Source organism: Macaca nemestrina, chromosome X (assembly GCF_043159975.1).
Source record: "Macaca nemestrina isolate mMacNem1 chromosome X, mMacNem.hap1, whole genome shotgun sequence".
Taxonomy (NCBI): domain Eukaryota; kingdom Metazoa; phylum Chordata; class Mammalia; order Primates; family Cercopithecidae; genus Macaca; species Macaca nemestrina.
In genome coordinates this window covers 128188871-128206470 of record NC_092145.1, presented here as the reverse complement: position 1 = coordinate 128206470, position 17600 = coordinate 128188871, and the positions used below count along the sequence as shown (strand labels likewise).

Below are 17600 nucleotides of genomic sequence, written 5' to 3'. Positions count from 1 at the left end.
TTAGTAAGATGTTTTCATTCCATTCTCCAGGGATCTTTTTCTTGCCCTCTTGTATAGCTCCAATCTATCAACCCTTATTTTACTGGCTAGTTGTCCATTTTCTCTCCAAGACTGTGAAGCTCTTCAAAGTGGGGACTGAGTCTAATTCTTCTCTCTGTAGTTCTCAGGGAAATTTGAAAGCATGTCAGAATGAATTGACAGATGTCATGACTATCAGAGCCATAAGATCACCATTTTTATCATCAAAATTGCCAACCTTAACTGAGCCATTATTGTGTTTAAGCAATCCACTAAGTTCCCCACGTATATTGTGTCAGATAATCTTCATAACAACCCTGTGACAAAGACACTATTCTTTATACATAAGAAATGTATGGAGCAGAAGATTTAAGAAACTTGCTCAAGGGCACATAGAGAGTCAGCAGCAAAGTCAGAACTCCAAAACAGGTTGGAACTCTACAGCCTGTGCTCATAAGCAATTACTTAAGAAAGTTTTTATCTGAGATTAAAGTCATAGGAAATTTAGCAGCTCCTGACCAATTCCTATAGAATGTCAATGGAAGTACAATTTCAACCTCTGGATAAGGAAAGGGTGAATCTACTGGGGTTAGAGAAACTCTATCCTTTGTCAAAACCAGAAAAGTCCTCAGAGTTGGGGTGCGATTTTAGCTACCCTCTCTGTGGAATGACATTAGTGTTTCTGCTTATTTTTAAGTCTAAGGTGAAGGTAAACTGAAAGGGAAATGTCCATATGACCCAGTGAGAAGGGAATACCTGGATCATTTGCCAAAAATTACTTATAATTAAAGAGGAGGAGAAACCTCAAAAAGCAGAAAGCGTTATTTCTACTTTAGTGCAAAACTGGTAGGTGTGTACAGAAGCACAGTAATCACTGGCCACCCAAGAAGCCTCAAAGGTCCTTAGGGGATGGTGTGGGTGGCCTAGAATGCTTGGAGAAAACACTGACTATAAGAAGATAAACCAGAGGGGAAGAACTTCCTAACAGTGGAATGAACATCCCAAAAGATGGTAATGAAACTGACATCACTGGAGTAGCCTGCAGAGCTTCATAATGACTCAATGTGAAATGCTGGGAGAAAGTACACCATGGCAGCAATAGAAGTTTATTTAAATATTTGTATTTGTTTATTTTAGAGACAGTCTGTTATTCAGGCTGGAGTACAGTGGCACAATCATGGCTCATGGCAGCCTTGAATTCCTGGGCTCAAGGGATCCTCCTGCCTCAGCCTCCCAAAGCACTGAGATTACAGGCATGAGCCACCATATTATAAGTTTAAGTTTGTATTTGTAGCATATACACAGAGTGGCTGAGTTTCTTTTCCCTTATCAAGTCTGGCTTTGGATACTGTGGGACCAGCTATTTTCAAGGAAGTTGAAATAAATCTCTCTTTTTTTGTTGCTGTTTTTTGTTTTTGCTTTTGTTTTGTTTTGTTTGAGACAGAGCCTTGCTCTGTCACCCAGGTTGGAATGCAGTGGCAGATTTTGGTTCACTGCAGCCTCTGCCTCCTGGGTTCAAGGGATTCTCCTGCCTCACCCTCCCAAGTAGCTGGTACTACAAGCACATGCCACCATGCACAGGTAAGTTTTGTATTTTTAATGGAGATAGGGTTTCACTATGTTGGCCAGGCTGGTCTGGACTCCTGACCTCAAATGATCTGCCTGCCTTGGACTCCCAAAGGGCTGGCATTATAGACATGAGCCACTGCACCTGGCCTGGAAGTTGAGATAAATCTGTTAGACTATGCAAAGGGGAAATATTCTCAGGTTTCTGAGAGGAGGCTTGAGTCCAGACACATTGAACACCCACTCTGTGCTCAACACTATATCAATCCTGAGCATATAACACAAATAAAACATAGCCCTTTTCTATAAAGAGCTTGTGCGGGAGCCAGAAAAGTAAACAAATTGATTACTATGTGTTAGGTTCTAGGAGTAGGCGCATCAGATCTTATATTCTACAGGGTAGCCACCAAGTCTGGAAAATTTACAAATACATAAATGACTTATTGATATATTACATTAAATGATGAAACAATATCTGAGTTTCCAGATGTTATGAGCAAGTAATCGTTTTAGGATTTCTAGAGAAAGACAACATCTGAAGTGAGACCTAAAGAACAGGTAGGTCAGAGGGAGAACAAAACACTTGGGCATCCACAAATTGATTTAATATCGCTAGAACATAATTCGGAGGGGCTGGCTGTAGGGCAGGCAGGAAGAAATAAACACTGAGGCTGACCAGATAATTATAAGCAATTAAGGAGTCAGGGTGTCATTCTCAAGGGAATGAGATTATAGTACCGAAGCTCTTACACTTTAGAAAAATGATGACCACTGAAAGATCATTGAGAACAAAGTAGAGACAATCATTTCAGACAACTGAGATTAATGCTAGAAATCTCTTTAGGTGCCTGATGTAGTAAACCAAGAACTAAAATAGGAGTAAAGATGGTTAGAAATGGACAGATGTAAGAGATACCATGGAGGTTCCCTGTAATTATTAGACAAATGATTTGATTTCCTCTGAGAATAATTAAGAAGCCTACCTTGAGAATAAAGAACTTTGAAATGAATCACTTTAAGCTGTTGGATAACTTTATTACTTTTAATCTCAAAATGTAAAAGAAAAAGTATTCCACTTCTTGTGATGTGAGGCTAAATAATGTAACTGAATTTCTGCGCCCCCTTCAATTAAGTCAACAGCTAAATATTTCAATTAAGATAAAAAGAAATATGATTTTAAATTAACAAATTCCCCATTGCAAAAGAAAAATGTGAGGGAGGGTTATGCAAAGTGTAAAGTGTTGCCCTCCAAAATAGAAATAAATGAAAATCAATTTTTATTGATAGGCAATATTTTAAACATGTTAATCTAAGTATCAAACTCCTATACATTTTTGGACACAGATTTGACTAAAGATAAATATGTTATATCGAACAACTGTTTATAGCACCTCAATTTAATGACCCAATCTGATTTACGATTACCTGAAATTTTAGAAGATACAATGCTTCAACATAATGCTAAATTTAATACTGAATAATTTCTACAGTTCAGCTCATTTTTCTGAATTGTTCATCATTATTTGTTCTCATTTTACTTACCATTTTTCAATGACAGTGATACTTCTTTTTCCCTGTCTTTTTTCCTTGGAGGGTACTGAAATAAATTCTACAGTTCCCTGAAAACAAATCATTTCTGTAAGTATCAAGCAAAATATACGTGTTACCTACCCTTGTCGGTCCTTGTACATTTTGTTAACTTTTTCCCATTGGAAATCAATCTGGGAGAGAGCTTCCTGTAGCTTCACCCTTTCCACAGGCGTTGCACTTTGCAATGCTGCTGTCTTCTTGCTGTGAATAATGTCAATCCGACCTGAGCTTTGTTGTAGAATATCTTTTATATTCTGTAATATAAAAATTTTAAAACACGTAAAAAAATGAATTAGCTGTCTATAGAAAGAGAAAAAATATGTATAAATCCCAAAGGTAACAAATGGTGTTGCATTTCTTAATTACTGACTTTTTAAAGTTAATAACCATGAAGTCCAGTGACTTTGACATGCTCAAATTCAATAGGTAAATCATAGACCTCGCCCTGAGAGAGTGGATCACTCCCTACATCTTAAAACTGCCTTCATTTGGCTTCTGTATCCTAACCTCTTCTGGTTTTTCTTCTACCTTTATGTCCACTGCTTCTCAGTTTCCTTTGCTGGATCCCTCTCATCCTGATCTTAATGTTAGAGTGCTCTGACTCAGTATTTGCATTTCTTTTCTTCTCTGTCCATAATCCCTCCCATTTGTTCTCATAATTTCAAATATCCTGTATAAGACAATGACACCCAAATGTGTATCGCAAGCCTGGACATCTCCTCCGAACTCCATTCTAACAAATGCTAGTACTTTCTCAACACTTGGAGGTCTCACGAGACTTTCAAACTTAATATGATGCAAACAAAATTCTGAACTGCATTTCCTAATCCTTCTCCTCCCATAGATTCCCTCATTTCAGTAAATGGCAATTACTGATTTCAATTGAATTATAGTAATTCAATTAACAATTACTCAGATTGACAACTTTGGAGCCATCCTTAATTTTTTCAGTCTCCAGTATTTGAATTATTGGACAATTGTTCTGGCTTGACTTTCAGGACATATCCAGAATTTGACCACTTCTCACTACCTTTCTTGCTACAGCTCTGATATAAGCTATCGTTATCTCTCATCTGAATTACAGAAATTATCTATCTAAATGGTCCTCTTGCTTCCAGTCTTTCCCCTCTAGTGGATAATTCTCCACACAAGAGCCGAAAAGATTCTTTCAAAACATAATTGGGATCATATCACTCCTCTGCTCAAAATCTTCCAGTGGCTCTTCATCACAGAGTTCAATCACAGCCAATTTCAAAAGCCTACATGAAAAACAATTATTCTTGCTGCACTTTATACAACTACTCAGACCAAGTATAATAAAGCAAATCAGTCCTGTGATGATTTGTCTTTAGTAAAAATGGGAGACTGGAGAGAGAAAAAAAAAAATTATGTTTTAAGAACTATGGTACACCTGCTATTAGTCTCATCAGTTGTTTGAGTTTTTTCCTGCAATATAGACTGACCCTGCTTATTCCTGTGAATCTGCCAGTGATCTCTGACTATACCTCAGAAGAAACAAGAAGGGCGGGTAATGTAAAAACCTGCATCAGTATTCTAATTCTGGACATGTATTGGAATCAGCTAGCAACCCCATATCACTTTGGTTCCAACAGTTGCCCAGTTCATGAAAAGCCTTCTAATTTAGTTTACTTGGGATAATTTTACTTATTTTGTTTTACGGTTGTGGAATATATTTGCTGTCGTACTCTGTGTAGGAATGCAGTATAAGCTTAGTCAATGTTTTCTTAAATTGAAAACTTACTAATCTTCCAGATACCACCATTTACCAATTATGAACGGCCCTCACCAAACTGATAATTGCTGACTGAGCTCCTCTCTACCCTGAATACAAGACACCCTAATAGTTAGGCAGAAATATCATCACCCATATTCAGCCTGAAGAAGTAACAGAAGATGTATCTTCATCCCTCTACAACCCTTAGGATTAAGGGTTCCCTTGTAAAAGAAAGGGGGGAAATAGGTCAGAGGCATTAGAACCAGATCAACTCCATCTTGAATAGGGGCTGGGTAAAATAAGGCTGAGACCTACTGGGCTGCATTCCCAGGAAGTCAGGCATTCAAAGTCACAGGATGAGACAGGAGGCCAGAACAAGATACGGGTCACAAAGACCTTGCTGATAAAGTTGCTGTAAATAAGCCAGTCAAAACTCACCAAAACCAATATGGTGAAAAAAGTGACCTCTGGTCCTTCTCACTGCTCATTATACACTAATTACAATGCATTAGCAGGCTAAAAGACACTCCTACCAGCGCCGTGACAGTTTACAAATTCCACGGAAGTGTCAAGAAGTTACCCAATATTGTCTAAAATGGGAGGAACCCTCAGTTCTGGGAATTGCTCACTCCTTTTCCCAGAAACCTCATGAATAATTCACCCCTTGTTTAGCATATAATCAAGAAATAACTAAAAGTATCCTGAGTCGAGCAGCCCATGCCACTGCACTGCCTATGGAGTGGTCATTCTTTATTCCTTCACTTTCTTAATAAACTTGCTTTGACTTTTTTTTTTCTTTTAAAAGCATAATCTTTACTATGACCTATACATCTCTCTATGACTTGGTTGTATACTACCTACCATTCCAACTTCATCTCTTCCCAGTCTCTTCATAGTCCACAACACTCCACCCTCATTAGCTTTACTGCATTACTTGAGTATACCAACTATATTCTTGCTTCAAGATTTCCGCCCTTGCTGTTCTCCCTGCCAAAAATAGTTTTCCTAACCAACATTTATATCACTGGTTCCCTTACTTCTTTCTCATTTTAAAGGGGCCTTCTCTACTACCCTATTTTAAATAGCATCAGCAATCACTCTTTATTCCTTGCATTATTCTTCCCTTTTCTTTATAGTACTTATTTCTAACATTAAAATATATATCAAGTGGCCTGTATATACCATTAGACTGAAATCTATGAGCATAGGGATGTTGTTATCTGTTGGGCTTCCAAAGCTCAAACCTGTGCTTGGCACATGATAGATGGCAAATGCTTTTTTGTTGAATGAATGAATAGATGATCCCATAAATTGAATCCATGCTTTATTTATATTCTATTTAATGAAGAAATCACAAACCACAAATGTGTTATATAAGAAGAAAGAGAAATCTAAACATATTTATTCTCAAATAAATTTGCTAAAAACTACATTCTGGCTATTCTTGCAAGTATGAATTTGGTTATTTTGATCATCTAAATCATATATAGGGTCCACTGAACAAAATGTATTGAGTTCTTCCCATGTGTAAGGAGCAATATAGCAGAAAGAAAGGTGGGTGAAACACAGTTTAGTTTGCTTTTAAGAAGTTTTAAGTGGGTTTTATTGTAGTAGTAAGAAAGGGTATGGTTTGAAGAATTGAAGAACAAAATGGAAGTACAGAAGCCTTAGCTAGATGAGAAGGAATAGATGAGTGTTCTTAGTGGTACCAAACATCTTCTAGAAGTTCAGAGAAAAAATATATCATATATCATATTTGGTCTTAGGCTCAGGAAAGAATTCATGAAGAAGGAGCAATCTGCAGTAGACATACCTGACTAGTAGAAGTGGGAAGAACATTAGAGCTAGTAGGTAACACACACGCAAAGCTAGGTAACAAGTGCAGTCATATTTGGTTGCCTTTTTGGTAGCATAGAAGCTTAGGGGAAGGTGGGCCAGGAAACAGAGGCTGAGGATATTCAATAATATACTTTGAATTTCAACAGAAAATTCTGCCTGTACTTCAGTAGCTAATGGGGAACTATGATTTTTAAAATTTATCATTATGTAAGATTTCATATATATATGAAAGTAGGAAAATAATACAAATAGCTCCCATAACCCTATAATCCAGTGCCAACTGTTATGACTCCATGGACAACCTTATTTTATGTATCACCCCACCCACTCACCTCTTCAACTAGATTATTCTGAAACAAATTGATATATTTTTTATCCATAAATACTTCAGCATTTTTCTCTTGCTGAAATATTCTCTCATGATAACTCTTTTTTCAGAAAGTACATATAATACCATTACCACACCGACAATATTAACAAAAGTTCATTAATTAAATCAAGTATCTAGCTGCTATTCACATTTGAGTTGAAGTGGGAAGGGAGTTTAGGAAAACAGCTCAGCAGAATTCAGTGGCTGTGTGTTGGGTGAAGAAGAGGAAGAACTTGAATGACTCTTAGGTATCTAAACTGGGCATCCACATGATTTGTGGTGTCATTGGGTAAAAGGATTTCAGATGGATGAATAGGTTCCATGGGTACATGCTTGTATATGTGTGCATAAATGATTAGTTCAATTTTGGACTTGGTCATAATGAAAAGCCTTTGAGGCATCAAACTGTAGATGTTCCATAGGCAGGTGAAATCAGATTTTGAGGAATAAGATGACAAGGATTGCTGAGCCATACATATTTTCACATTTGGATACATGGACCAGGCTTTCTGAGCAAAGAGTTCTGGTAACTGACTTAAAGGATGACTGAATGGCAAGCTTACCTTGGAATTTAGTGCATTGCTCCGGAGAGACTTAAAAACTTTTATCTCTAAGAGCCCTTTGATTACATTTCAACTTATATTCCAAAAATAATAGACTTAGATCTTTGGTTTATATCCCAGAGCAAAGTCTCTGTCTTTCTGTATGTCTGTCTCTCTCACTCTCCTCCTGATGCATCAGGTGTTGTATATAAGCTCTGAGATCCACAATATTGGGGTTTCTCTCCTGTACTACAACCCCTGCACTCACAGATAAACATCTTGCCCTAAGATGCTTTTGAGTAATTAATGGTATATTCTGTCATCCAGAGATCTTGTGTTTCCTGACTAAATATAAATGTTAACAAGTATCAAAAGAGGGAATCTTTTTTTTTTTTTTTTTTTTTTTTTTTTTTTTTTTTTTTTAGAAACGGAGTCTTGCTCTGTCGCCCAGGCTGGAGTGCAGTGGCGTGATCTAGGCTCACTGCAACCTCCACCTCCTGGGTTTACTTACACCATTCTCCTGCCTCAGCCTCCCGAGTAGCTGGGACTACAGGCGCCCGCCACCATGCCCGGCTAATTTTTTGTATTTTTTTTTCTTTTTTTTTAAATTTATTTTTTATTATTATTATACTTTACGTTCTAGGGTACATGTGCATAATGTGCAGGTTTGTTACATATGTATACTTGTGCCATGTTGCTGTGCTGCACCCATCAACTCGTCAGCACCCATCAACTCGTCATTTACATCAGGTATAACTCCCAATGCAATCCCTCCCCCCTGCCCCCTCCCCATGATGGGCCCCGGTGTGTGATGTTCCCCTTCCCGAGTCCAAGTGATCTCATTGTTCAGTTCCCACCTATGAGTGAGAACATGCGGTGTTTGGTTTTCAATAGAGATGGGGTTTCACCGTGTTAGCCAGAATGGCCTCAATCTCCTGACCTCGTGATCTGCCTGCCTTGGCCTCCCAAAACAAAGGGAATATTCTTGCCTATCTTCAGTCAAAATTGGGAAGGATTTTAATCATTTGTAAGTTGGAGACTGGGTTAAATAGGGAGTGACTGCTGCTGATTGTACAGCTTTCCAGATGATGGGCTCTGAAGAAAACTTCACAATTAGAGAGGGAAACAGGAAAGAAGTTAACAATAAAACTTAGAGGGTTTTCTGCGTTATTCTAAGATTTCATGTTTATGGTGCATGAGGACATGCCTTGAGCAACAACTAAGCTGTAGAGGCAGGTGAGACTATGGACAATATCAGTTGTAAAAGATAAAAGCCAATGCTTACAATGGGAACCTTAAAAAAAGCAACTGTGTTCTCATGTCTTATATATCAGCTCAGCAACAGGATAAGATACAACAGTTATGGGTGATGTGAGTGAATTTCAGATAAAGAAGGTGTTTTTAAAATAAAATTTCAAGGCATTCTCTTCAAGTCTATGTACATCTTGTAATGGAAAGCTTTCACTATTTCTTTTGTTTAGCACCTCAATTTAACTCTGTGGAAAAAGTACTTATCTGATAGGTCAGGTATTACCATACAAAAGAAAGAACAAGCCAACACAGAAATAGTCTGAGAATTTACTTATCTGGAGGAATTCAGGTTAAAACTGTCTTTTAGCAATTTCACATAGAAAATTGAGTCATTGGAATATGTGTGATGTTGAATAAGACTAGGGGTGGTCAGATTGCTCAGGAATGGTGTTTAGAGTGAAAAGAGTGAGAAGAAATGTGGCATAAAGATGAACCTCTGTGGAAAGCATGGGCAGAGGAAGGAGATGAGTATCCCTAAAGAATAATAGTCATCAGACGCAGGAGGAGAACCACAAAGAGGGAGAGAGCTGTCAACCAGTCAGATGCAGCTAGGACCAGGAGGGAAAAGTCAACTTGGGCAATTTAGGAGGCCATTGGTGATCTTATCAAGAGCAACAGCAGCATGTTGGAAGTGGAAAACATAAATGTAAGCAGACCAGACTGTCTTTTGCTGTCATTCTCTTTCACTACAAAATCAAAAATAGCTTAGCACAACATTGCAGTATGCCGTATTTGACATCAGAGACTTGTTTATTGAAGAAAAGTTTACTACTGATAAAAACAAAACTCATAGTAAAACGGAAACTGTTGGATACTATGCTCATTATCTGGGTGACGGGGTCATTCATATCCCAAATCTCAGCATCAAACAATATCAATATATCCATGTAACAAACCTGCACATGTATTCCTGAATCTAAAATATAGTTGAAATTATAATAAGAGATACAATGGATTTAATACCTATGATTAATGCCCTAAAAGTCATTGAACTCAAGCATATCTCTAGTATTATTTCTTTACTTTTATTTACCTGGTAGAATTTTACTACCATCTTCTGATGGCTCCAAGCCTAGAGTCTTGGGTGGAATGTTTAGGGTTATTCCACTACCCTGATTAGGTCAGGTGCCAGAACTATGCACCAACATATCTTCTTGGCTGCTTTCTGTTAACTTGCCTGACCTGGGAAGCCTGATTTCACAAGTACTTGATTTGATTCAACTCTAAATTTTTTAAGTCACTGACTCCATCATTCTTGCTTGGCTGCCAGTCCAATGACAAAGATCCATAAGGCTGCAAAGTTCTCCACTTGATACCAAGCAGCCAGCTGAATGAAAGGCTGATTACTTAAATTCAGAGTGGGTAACCAATCACATTTGTTAGTACACAGACGGCCCAAACCCTTTAAATGCATAGCTGTAAGCACCCATGGAGAAAAAATTCAAGGAAAGAGATAAAGGATCTTCCCCATCAGCATATAAAAGTTGTCCAGTTATGGCTTTGATATCATTTGTGTGTGTGCATGTATGTGTGTGTGTATGTATACTCTGAGGATTTGAGCTTGCAAAGCTTCCTGATTTTAATCTGAGTCTCTGGAGAGCTATCAATTCTTTGGAATGCTGTAGGATTGCTCAGCATCAAGTTATGAACGGTTTTAGCAATGCTGGGCAGCATGTTGCAAATGCAGGAAAACTTTTCATCTTAAATGAGAAAAGCAAAAAGCAAAAACCGGGGCAGGGGATGTCATACTCCCTGGATATCTAGATATTAGCTCCTTGGTGCATTCTCAGAGAATGCTGTCAAAATTGGCTGGAGTCCAGGAAATAAATCCTTTTTAAAGTCCCTGCACATATTTGTGTCCCCAAGGCATTACACACAGAAAAATGGTATGTGCACCAAAGAAAATTTTGTAGCACTTTCCATAGTTTAAAGTCAGAGATGAGATCTCTGATAGCATTTTACTATTTTCGTTTGTCTAGAAATAAGTGATCTTTATACTTTCTGACTCTCTAAAAATGAAGCCATAGTCCCTTGTAGTTGCTATGGTGATATAAAAATCCCTAGAATCACTATAGAATATAGCATTTCTATTTCTCTCCCTGAATAATTCCTTATCTGAAAACATGATGTCAGAATGATAAAGTACCAACTTTTTAGTCAACTCCCTTCTTAATTTTGACATGCCCCTATGACTTGACCACTTCACTACTCCACTGAAATTCTGTATGATAGTTATTTTTAGCCAATCTTCCTGCAAAAGGAAATTCTAAATATACATAAAAAAGAAATTTTAATTTCTGAAAGGCATCTGTACATGAATTTATACAACTCGAGTCCTCAATATTTTGAAATAGGATATTTGCATCTCTGGTTCTCCGTCTTCAATAAATTGAATAAGACCCTGAATATATACTGTGAATAGAGAAAAATTAGACAGCATGGTAACTTTTACAACTGGCAGATGAAATCCAGATACCTAAAGGAAAAGCAGATATCTATAAGCCATGTGGCTTCAGTTCATTTATCTATTGAAAAGCTTATTGTTTAAATAAGTGTTTATTGATAACACACAGTATCAGTCTCAAATTTGAGATATGAAAATAAAGACTTTAAAATGTGAGTCTCTCCCTTAAGAAGATAATCGGTTTTTAAAGGAGACACATACAGAAATAATTTGGACATAAAAATGCTTTGTTTATTCAAGTGTTGCGGAGTATGTGTCTTTAACAGTATAAAAGGAGAAGCCAGAGAATACAGATAATTTATCTAGGAAACAAACAAGGGACCTATTTGTCAACTAATCATTTAAGATAAAGGTCTCAAGCAACCCTTAACTATGCTCCATTCTTTATCATAAGGGATAGACTTCTACTGTTTAGTTTTTCTTGCATTTAATGTAAAGTGACAACTACTCCCTTGCTGTCAGAGATTTTCATTTCAGAGCTTGCCTTTGCCATCTAAATGGTAAACTTATGTGTATAAATGTCAAAGTAGATATTGCAGAACCTGAACAGAACTAGAGTAGGGGAGAGCAATATCTGACAAATTGAACTTACTGTTAATCACTTTTGATGAAAGTAAACTGAAAATAATTTACTGAAGTTTTAAATTTTTTTTTTTTTTTTTTTTTTTTTTTTTTTTTTTTTTTTTTTTTACCTATAGCAAAGCTCATTGCCTCCCAAATACTGTGAAAAGTGCCAGTGTAACTTCTATTATTTAAAATAGCGGCCAGGCTGGGTGGCTGACGTCTATAATCCCAGCACTTTGGGAGGCCGAGGTAGGTGGATCACTTGAGGTCAGGAGTTTGAGACCAGCCTGACCAACATATGAAACCTCGTCTCTATCAAAAATACAAAAATTCGCCAGGTGTGGCAGTGGGTGCCTGTAATCCCAGCTATTCAGGAGGCTGAGGTAGGAGAATCGCTTGAACCTGGGAAGTGGCGGTTGCAGTGAGCCGAACAAGCAAACAAACAAACATCATTTCCTCTGTCCCATTTCTGTGGTCATTCAATTCAGTCGTTTCTTAATCTTCAACATCCAATTACTAAATAAGGATGGCTATAATTTACAAGTGTCTTTGCTCCTGTATTTCATACCTAGAAATAAGCTGACATATACCTTCACAAATCTACAACTCTTTCCAAGCTAAGATTTTAAATAATATGTCCACTGTGGGATGTATATACAAACATTAATTGGCTAATTTGTCTTCTGTTTAAAAGTTTGTCCTCAGTAATAAAATTTTACATCAGAAGTTGTCAGTGTTCTCTCAAAAAGTTTCAATTAGAAAAAAGTTTTCAAATGAAATAAAATTACAAATATATAAAAGCATAAGTTAAAATATAAGATAATATGAAATCAATTGCTGTTTTAGTGCATTTTCCCCTAAAAATGATTTAGTGTTTCAGTGATATTCTGGTTTGAAATATATCGAACTTTATTTTTTAAAAGAAATGATAAAATTGCTTTTAATGATTTCTCAGTTTTCATTTCTCTGAAGGACTAACAATAGCAGATAGCTGGAAGCACTTATAATTCACATTTTTAACCATATTTATTTCCTGAAGGAAATTCCAATAGCTTCCCCACTGCATCTTTCCCTCCTTGGCAGGATTCAGTACAGTTAGGCACAGTTTTCATCACACAACCCTAGCCTCTCTAGTTTTAACTAGTAATATTATCTTCTAGGTTTCTCTCTGTGTGTCTAACAGCTACATCTCTGTATTCATTCATTAACTCAAGAAATATTTGTTGAAAACCTACCATGAGACAGTCTTTGTTTATTTATTTATTTATTTATTTATTTATCTATTTATTTATTTTTGAGACAGAGTCTCACTCTGTCACCCAGGCTGGACTCCAGTGGTGCAATCTCTGCTCACTGCAACCTCCTCCGCCTCCCAGGTTCAAGCAATTCACCTGCCTCCGCCTCCCAAGTAGCTGGGATTACAGGCGCACGCCACCACGCCCAGCTAATTTTTTGTATTTTTAGTAGAGATGGGGCTCTCACTATGTTGGCGAGGCTGGCCTTGAACTCCTGACCTTGTGATCCGCCCACCTTGGTCTCCCAAAGTGCTGGGATTACAGGCGTGAGCCACTGCGCCCGACCTGAGACCGTCATATTTTATATCTTGGGTATATAGTAGTGATCCAGAAAGAAAAAGTCCCGCTCTCTGGAATCTCACCTTCTATAGGAGAATAAAGTAAACAGAGAAAAGGCTAAACTATATACTCAATTAGATAGTAGTTCAGTGCTGAGGAGCAAATGAAAGCAGGTAAGGGGAAATGAAGGATAAAGTGGGGGGTCAGAATTTTAGATAGGAGGGGTCAGGGAAGACCTTATCAAGAAGGCAGTTTTGAAGTAAAGATCTGAAGGAAATGCAGAAATTAACCATTTAAAGAAAAATCATGAAAATAATATTCCAGGCAGCTAAAGCAAGTATAAGGGCCCTGACACTGGAATGTGCCGGGAGGAGTGGTCAAGAAACATGGAGGAAGTTATTATGGCTGGAGTGTATGAGTCAGCGACCACCAGAGAAATATCAGAATGAGGTGGGTAACCCGCGGAGGGACTTATGAACATAAGGGCTTCCCTGTTTACTTTGAGGGGGTTGGGGAGCATTGGGGCTTTTGAAAAGAAGCGGGGGATGTAATCTGACTTTTCATTTAAATAGGTATCTCTGGCTAATATGTTGAGACTAGAGTCTACGTGGGAGAAGGGAAGGAGGGAGAAGTTGTTAAGAGACAAATGCAATCATCCATGCTGGAGATAATGGTGGTTTGATCCGGATCAGAGTGGAGGCAGGAGTGAATTCTGGATACATTGTAAAGGCCGAGAGTCCTTAGGATTTGGTGGCCAATTACATGTGTGTTGGTAGAGAAAGGATTCAAGGATAACATGAAGAATTTTGGCACAGACAAGTGGAATAATGGAACTGCCATTAACTATAATCTGGAAAATTGCAGGAGGATAAGGTTAGGGTGTAAGATTTTTACATGCTAAATTTAAGATGTTTACTATATTTCTAAGTGAATATATAAAATGCATATATATGTCATGATTCAGGAGAGAAATCTTTACTAGAGATACGAATTTGAAAGTCACTAGGGGAAACTTTTAATCTCTTCCACACTTGCTCAGAAAATACTGGTATTTTGCTATATTCCCTTTCCAGACCTCTTTTCTTCCAAACCCAACCCTGTAGACAATCTTAGCCATTTCCATCACTTAAATAAAACTTTGACACAAAAGAATTTTATTTAAGGGTGGTGGGAAAGGGGATAAGTAAAATGTCAAGATGGGAGCTTAGATGCACTGCTGTTAGGGCGCAACAGAGAAGGCACCCAGCAGGAGGAGGGAGTTAGCCCTTGGATGGTCGATTCTGCTTAAGGCTATATCAAGGTGTTTTGGGGATAACAGAAATAGAAGGAACTAGAAGAAAGTACAGGGAAAAAAATTTAAGTCTATAGATTGGTAGACAGTCAGAGACTCTTGGTTCTGTTGCCATGGTGGAATTATTTATACCTTACAGAAAACCTTCCCTCAACCAATCAGAGTATTTATTTTACCAGATAGATTTACTTAACCATTTTGCACTGACACAGGAAAATGGGTAATCTAGGATGTTGGACATCTCCTGAGTGAACTTTAATAATGAGAGTCCTGGTACAGCTACCTGAATTAAGGGTATGGTTTCTAAATTGGTCCAGCTATGCTGAACACAAATATCTCCTTACTTATTTTTTATCTCTTTATTTTTTCTTGTGTCCAATTTATCCTGCCATTTTAAGGATTATCCCTGTCCAAAATCCATGCATGATGACATATAGCTTTTTGGACACTTTCAAGGCCATCTTTTAGGCAATCAAGACTCCAGGGAAAAAGAAAAAGAAAAAACTGGATTCACAGTTTTTATCCAGCTTGATTTCCTAGTGCTTTGCCAGCAGAGACACTTGGAAGGATAATCAAAGTGAATAACAAAGTGAAGGATAGTCTCTTTGTTATTCTTCAGACACGTCCTTCTGATACAGTTGTTTTACCCTTACTGACTTTGTTTTCAAAGTTAAAAACATTTTCTGCATCAAGAAACTGTATAGTGTAGTGCTTAAGAGCAGAAACTCTGGAGCTTGAACATCCAGAGTGGGACTTCAACTATGATATTTAAAAACGATCTCACCTGAGCAAGTCACTTAAATCCTTGGGACCTCCTTTTCTCTGAGTTTGGGTAATAATAATAGAGCCTTCCTCGTAGGGCTGTTATGATGACCATACAAGTTACTATAAGTGTTTAGAATGTGTCCTGGCACATAAATAATAACTGTCAGCTATCAGATTCAAGATTAGTCCAGATTCCAATTATATTCACCTCAGCCTAAGTATTTCTCCTCTATAAAATTCTTCCTAGTTTCTGCTTTTTGCGCTGCTTTCTTCTTTTCATGATTTCAGTTACACTCATGTCTTATATATTTTTGCTTGGATTATGTCCTTAATGTCTTTATTACTTTCTAACTTGTTTGTATAACTATAATATGTATATTCAATAACGTTATAAATTACTAGAGTACCATGATTATTCCTTAATATTTCTTTCTTATCTTTTAGAGTGTTAAGCATAGCACTTGGCTTGAAGTAAAAAGTTGTTGACTTGAAGTAAAAAGTTGAGTTGAACTTGCTTATGAAAATCCAGTTTGAATTGAATCATTGAACCTCTAAGATTTGTTACTCTGTTCAACCATTGTAGACAGGTATTCAGGTCTGGTCAGATGTGAGCTATTCGGGTAATTGCTTGTTTATTCTACTTTACTTTTACTGGCCATTCCCTGTTAAACAGTGGAATAGAAGTCCATAAGCATTTCCTGGCTGAGCTTCCTTATGGTTTCCTCACAGTACATTAGGTATCTAACAAAGAAGTCCTTTACTCAAAATTATGTCTGCCCATTTCTCCAGATGCCACAGAGCATCAATAAGAACAAAAAGAAAAACAAACAAACAAAAAACCCTGCACTTTACTGATCCAATGATCACTTTACTAGTCCATCAGCACTAAGTAAATTGAAAACAATTTTACCAGTCCTTTTATGATACGTACATCTTGTGTTAAGTTGTACACATTGCCTAAATCATTTTATAGAAAATCCAAATAGAAAAATTGGCTCACACGCATGGCAAAGGAGGGTTGTATAGAAGTAAGTACTTTTCTCTTCGTTAAAAATATATGGCATTCTCTGATTCCAAATTTCTTAGAGTCAGGATATGCTTTTAGTGTTGTGTGACTCAGCAGAGGAGGGGCAGGTAGGGCTTATGGAGGAAAAATTCCAAGGCAATACAACAATCCAAGAAAACCTCAAAAACTGATTATCACTGATGAATGGAATATGCTTTTTAAAAATTCATGTTATACTTTTTAATTCTATTTAAATATGCAATCATGAGCATCTTATTATTTTGATAAATGAAAATTTAGTATAAATGATTAAGCAACTTCATAGGTAGCTACCATTCATGATAAAATATAATCAAACTTGCAAAAATTAATATTGATGACAGTAAACTATTTTGATAAAATAGAAAACATATTTGGTAATATTACGCCTGTTTTATATATAACTAATGCTACTGATGTTGGGGAAATGTGCTTTCCATCATAGTGTTTTACACAGGGGACAGAAAAGCAAAATCGCTCTTTTACACAATCATTCTGTACCCAAATGCATTCTTCTAAAAAAAAAAAAAAAAAAGAAAAGAAATTAACAAAAACCATGATATGGGAGCAGGAAGCTAACACTCATTTTTTTTTTTTACCTTTTTGGAAGCTCCATGGATTTCCTTATTGATAACACTCTTTACTCTTTTGCCTGTGGTTTGGCAAATTAAATTTGGGAATTGGTGTGTTAATCATTTGTGATTTACAACACAAAGTTCTTGATTTTTTTTTCCCCTCAGGATGTTGAATGATATATATTAATATTCAGAAATAAGCAGACTTGGGTACAAGTCATTGTATTAAACTATATGATATTGCCAATATTTAAACATTTTGAAAGGCATGATGGCAATCCATAAGGTTCAGTGTAATAGTATTACAATTTTAATATGTTCATGGTTTCAAATTTAACCGGGAAAAAAATA

General features: G+C 36.9%; 1 protein-coding gene across 13 annotated transcripts in view; it reads right to left on the bottom strand.

Annotated features, from left to right (window-relative positions):
• The window catches only part of LOC105490348 (dystrophin), a 2266916-nt gene that overhangs the window by 1199029 nt on the left and 1050287 nt on the right, over nucleotides 1-17600 (bottom strand). For all 13 annotated transcript variants that reach the window (XM_071089080.1, XM_071089088.1, XM_071089087.1 and 10 more), the window contains one exon: nucleotides 3256-3428. In XM_071089080.1, the coding sequence (XP_070945181.1) occupies nucleotides 3256-3428 (173 nt within the window). The remainder of the gene's footprint in view (nucleotides 1-3255; nucleotides 3429-17600) is intronic.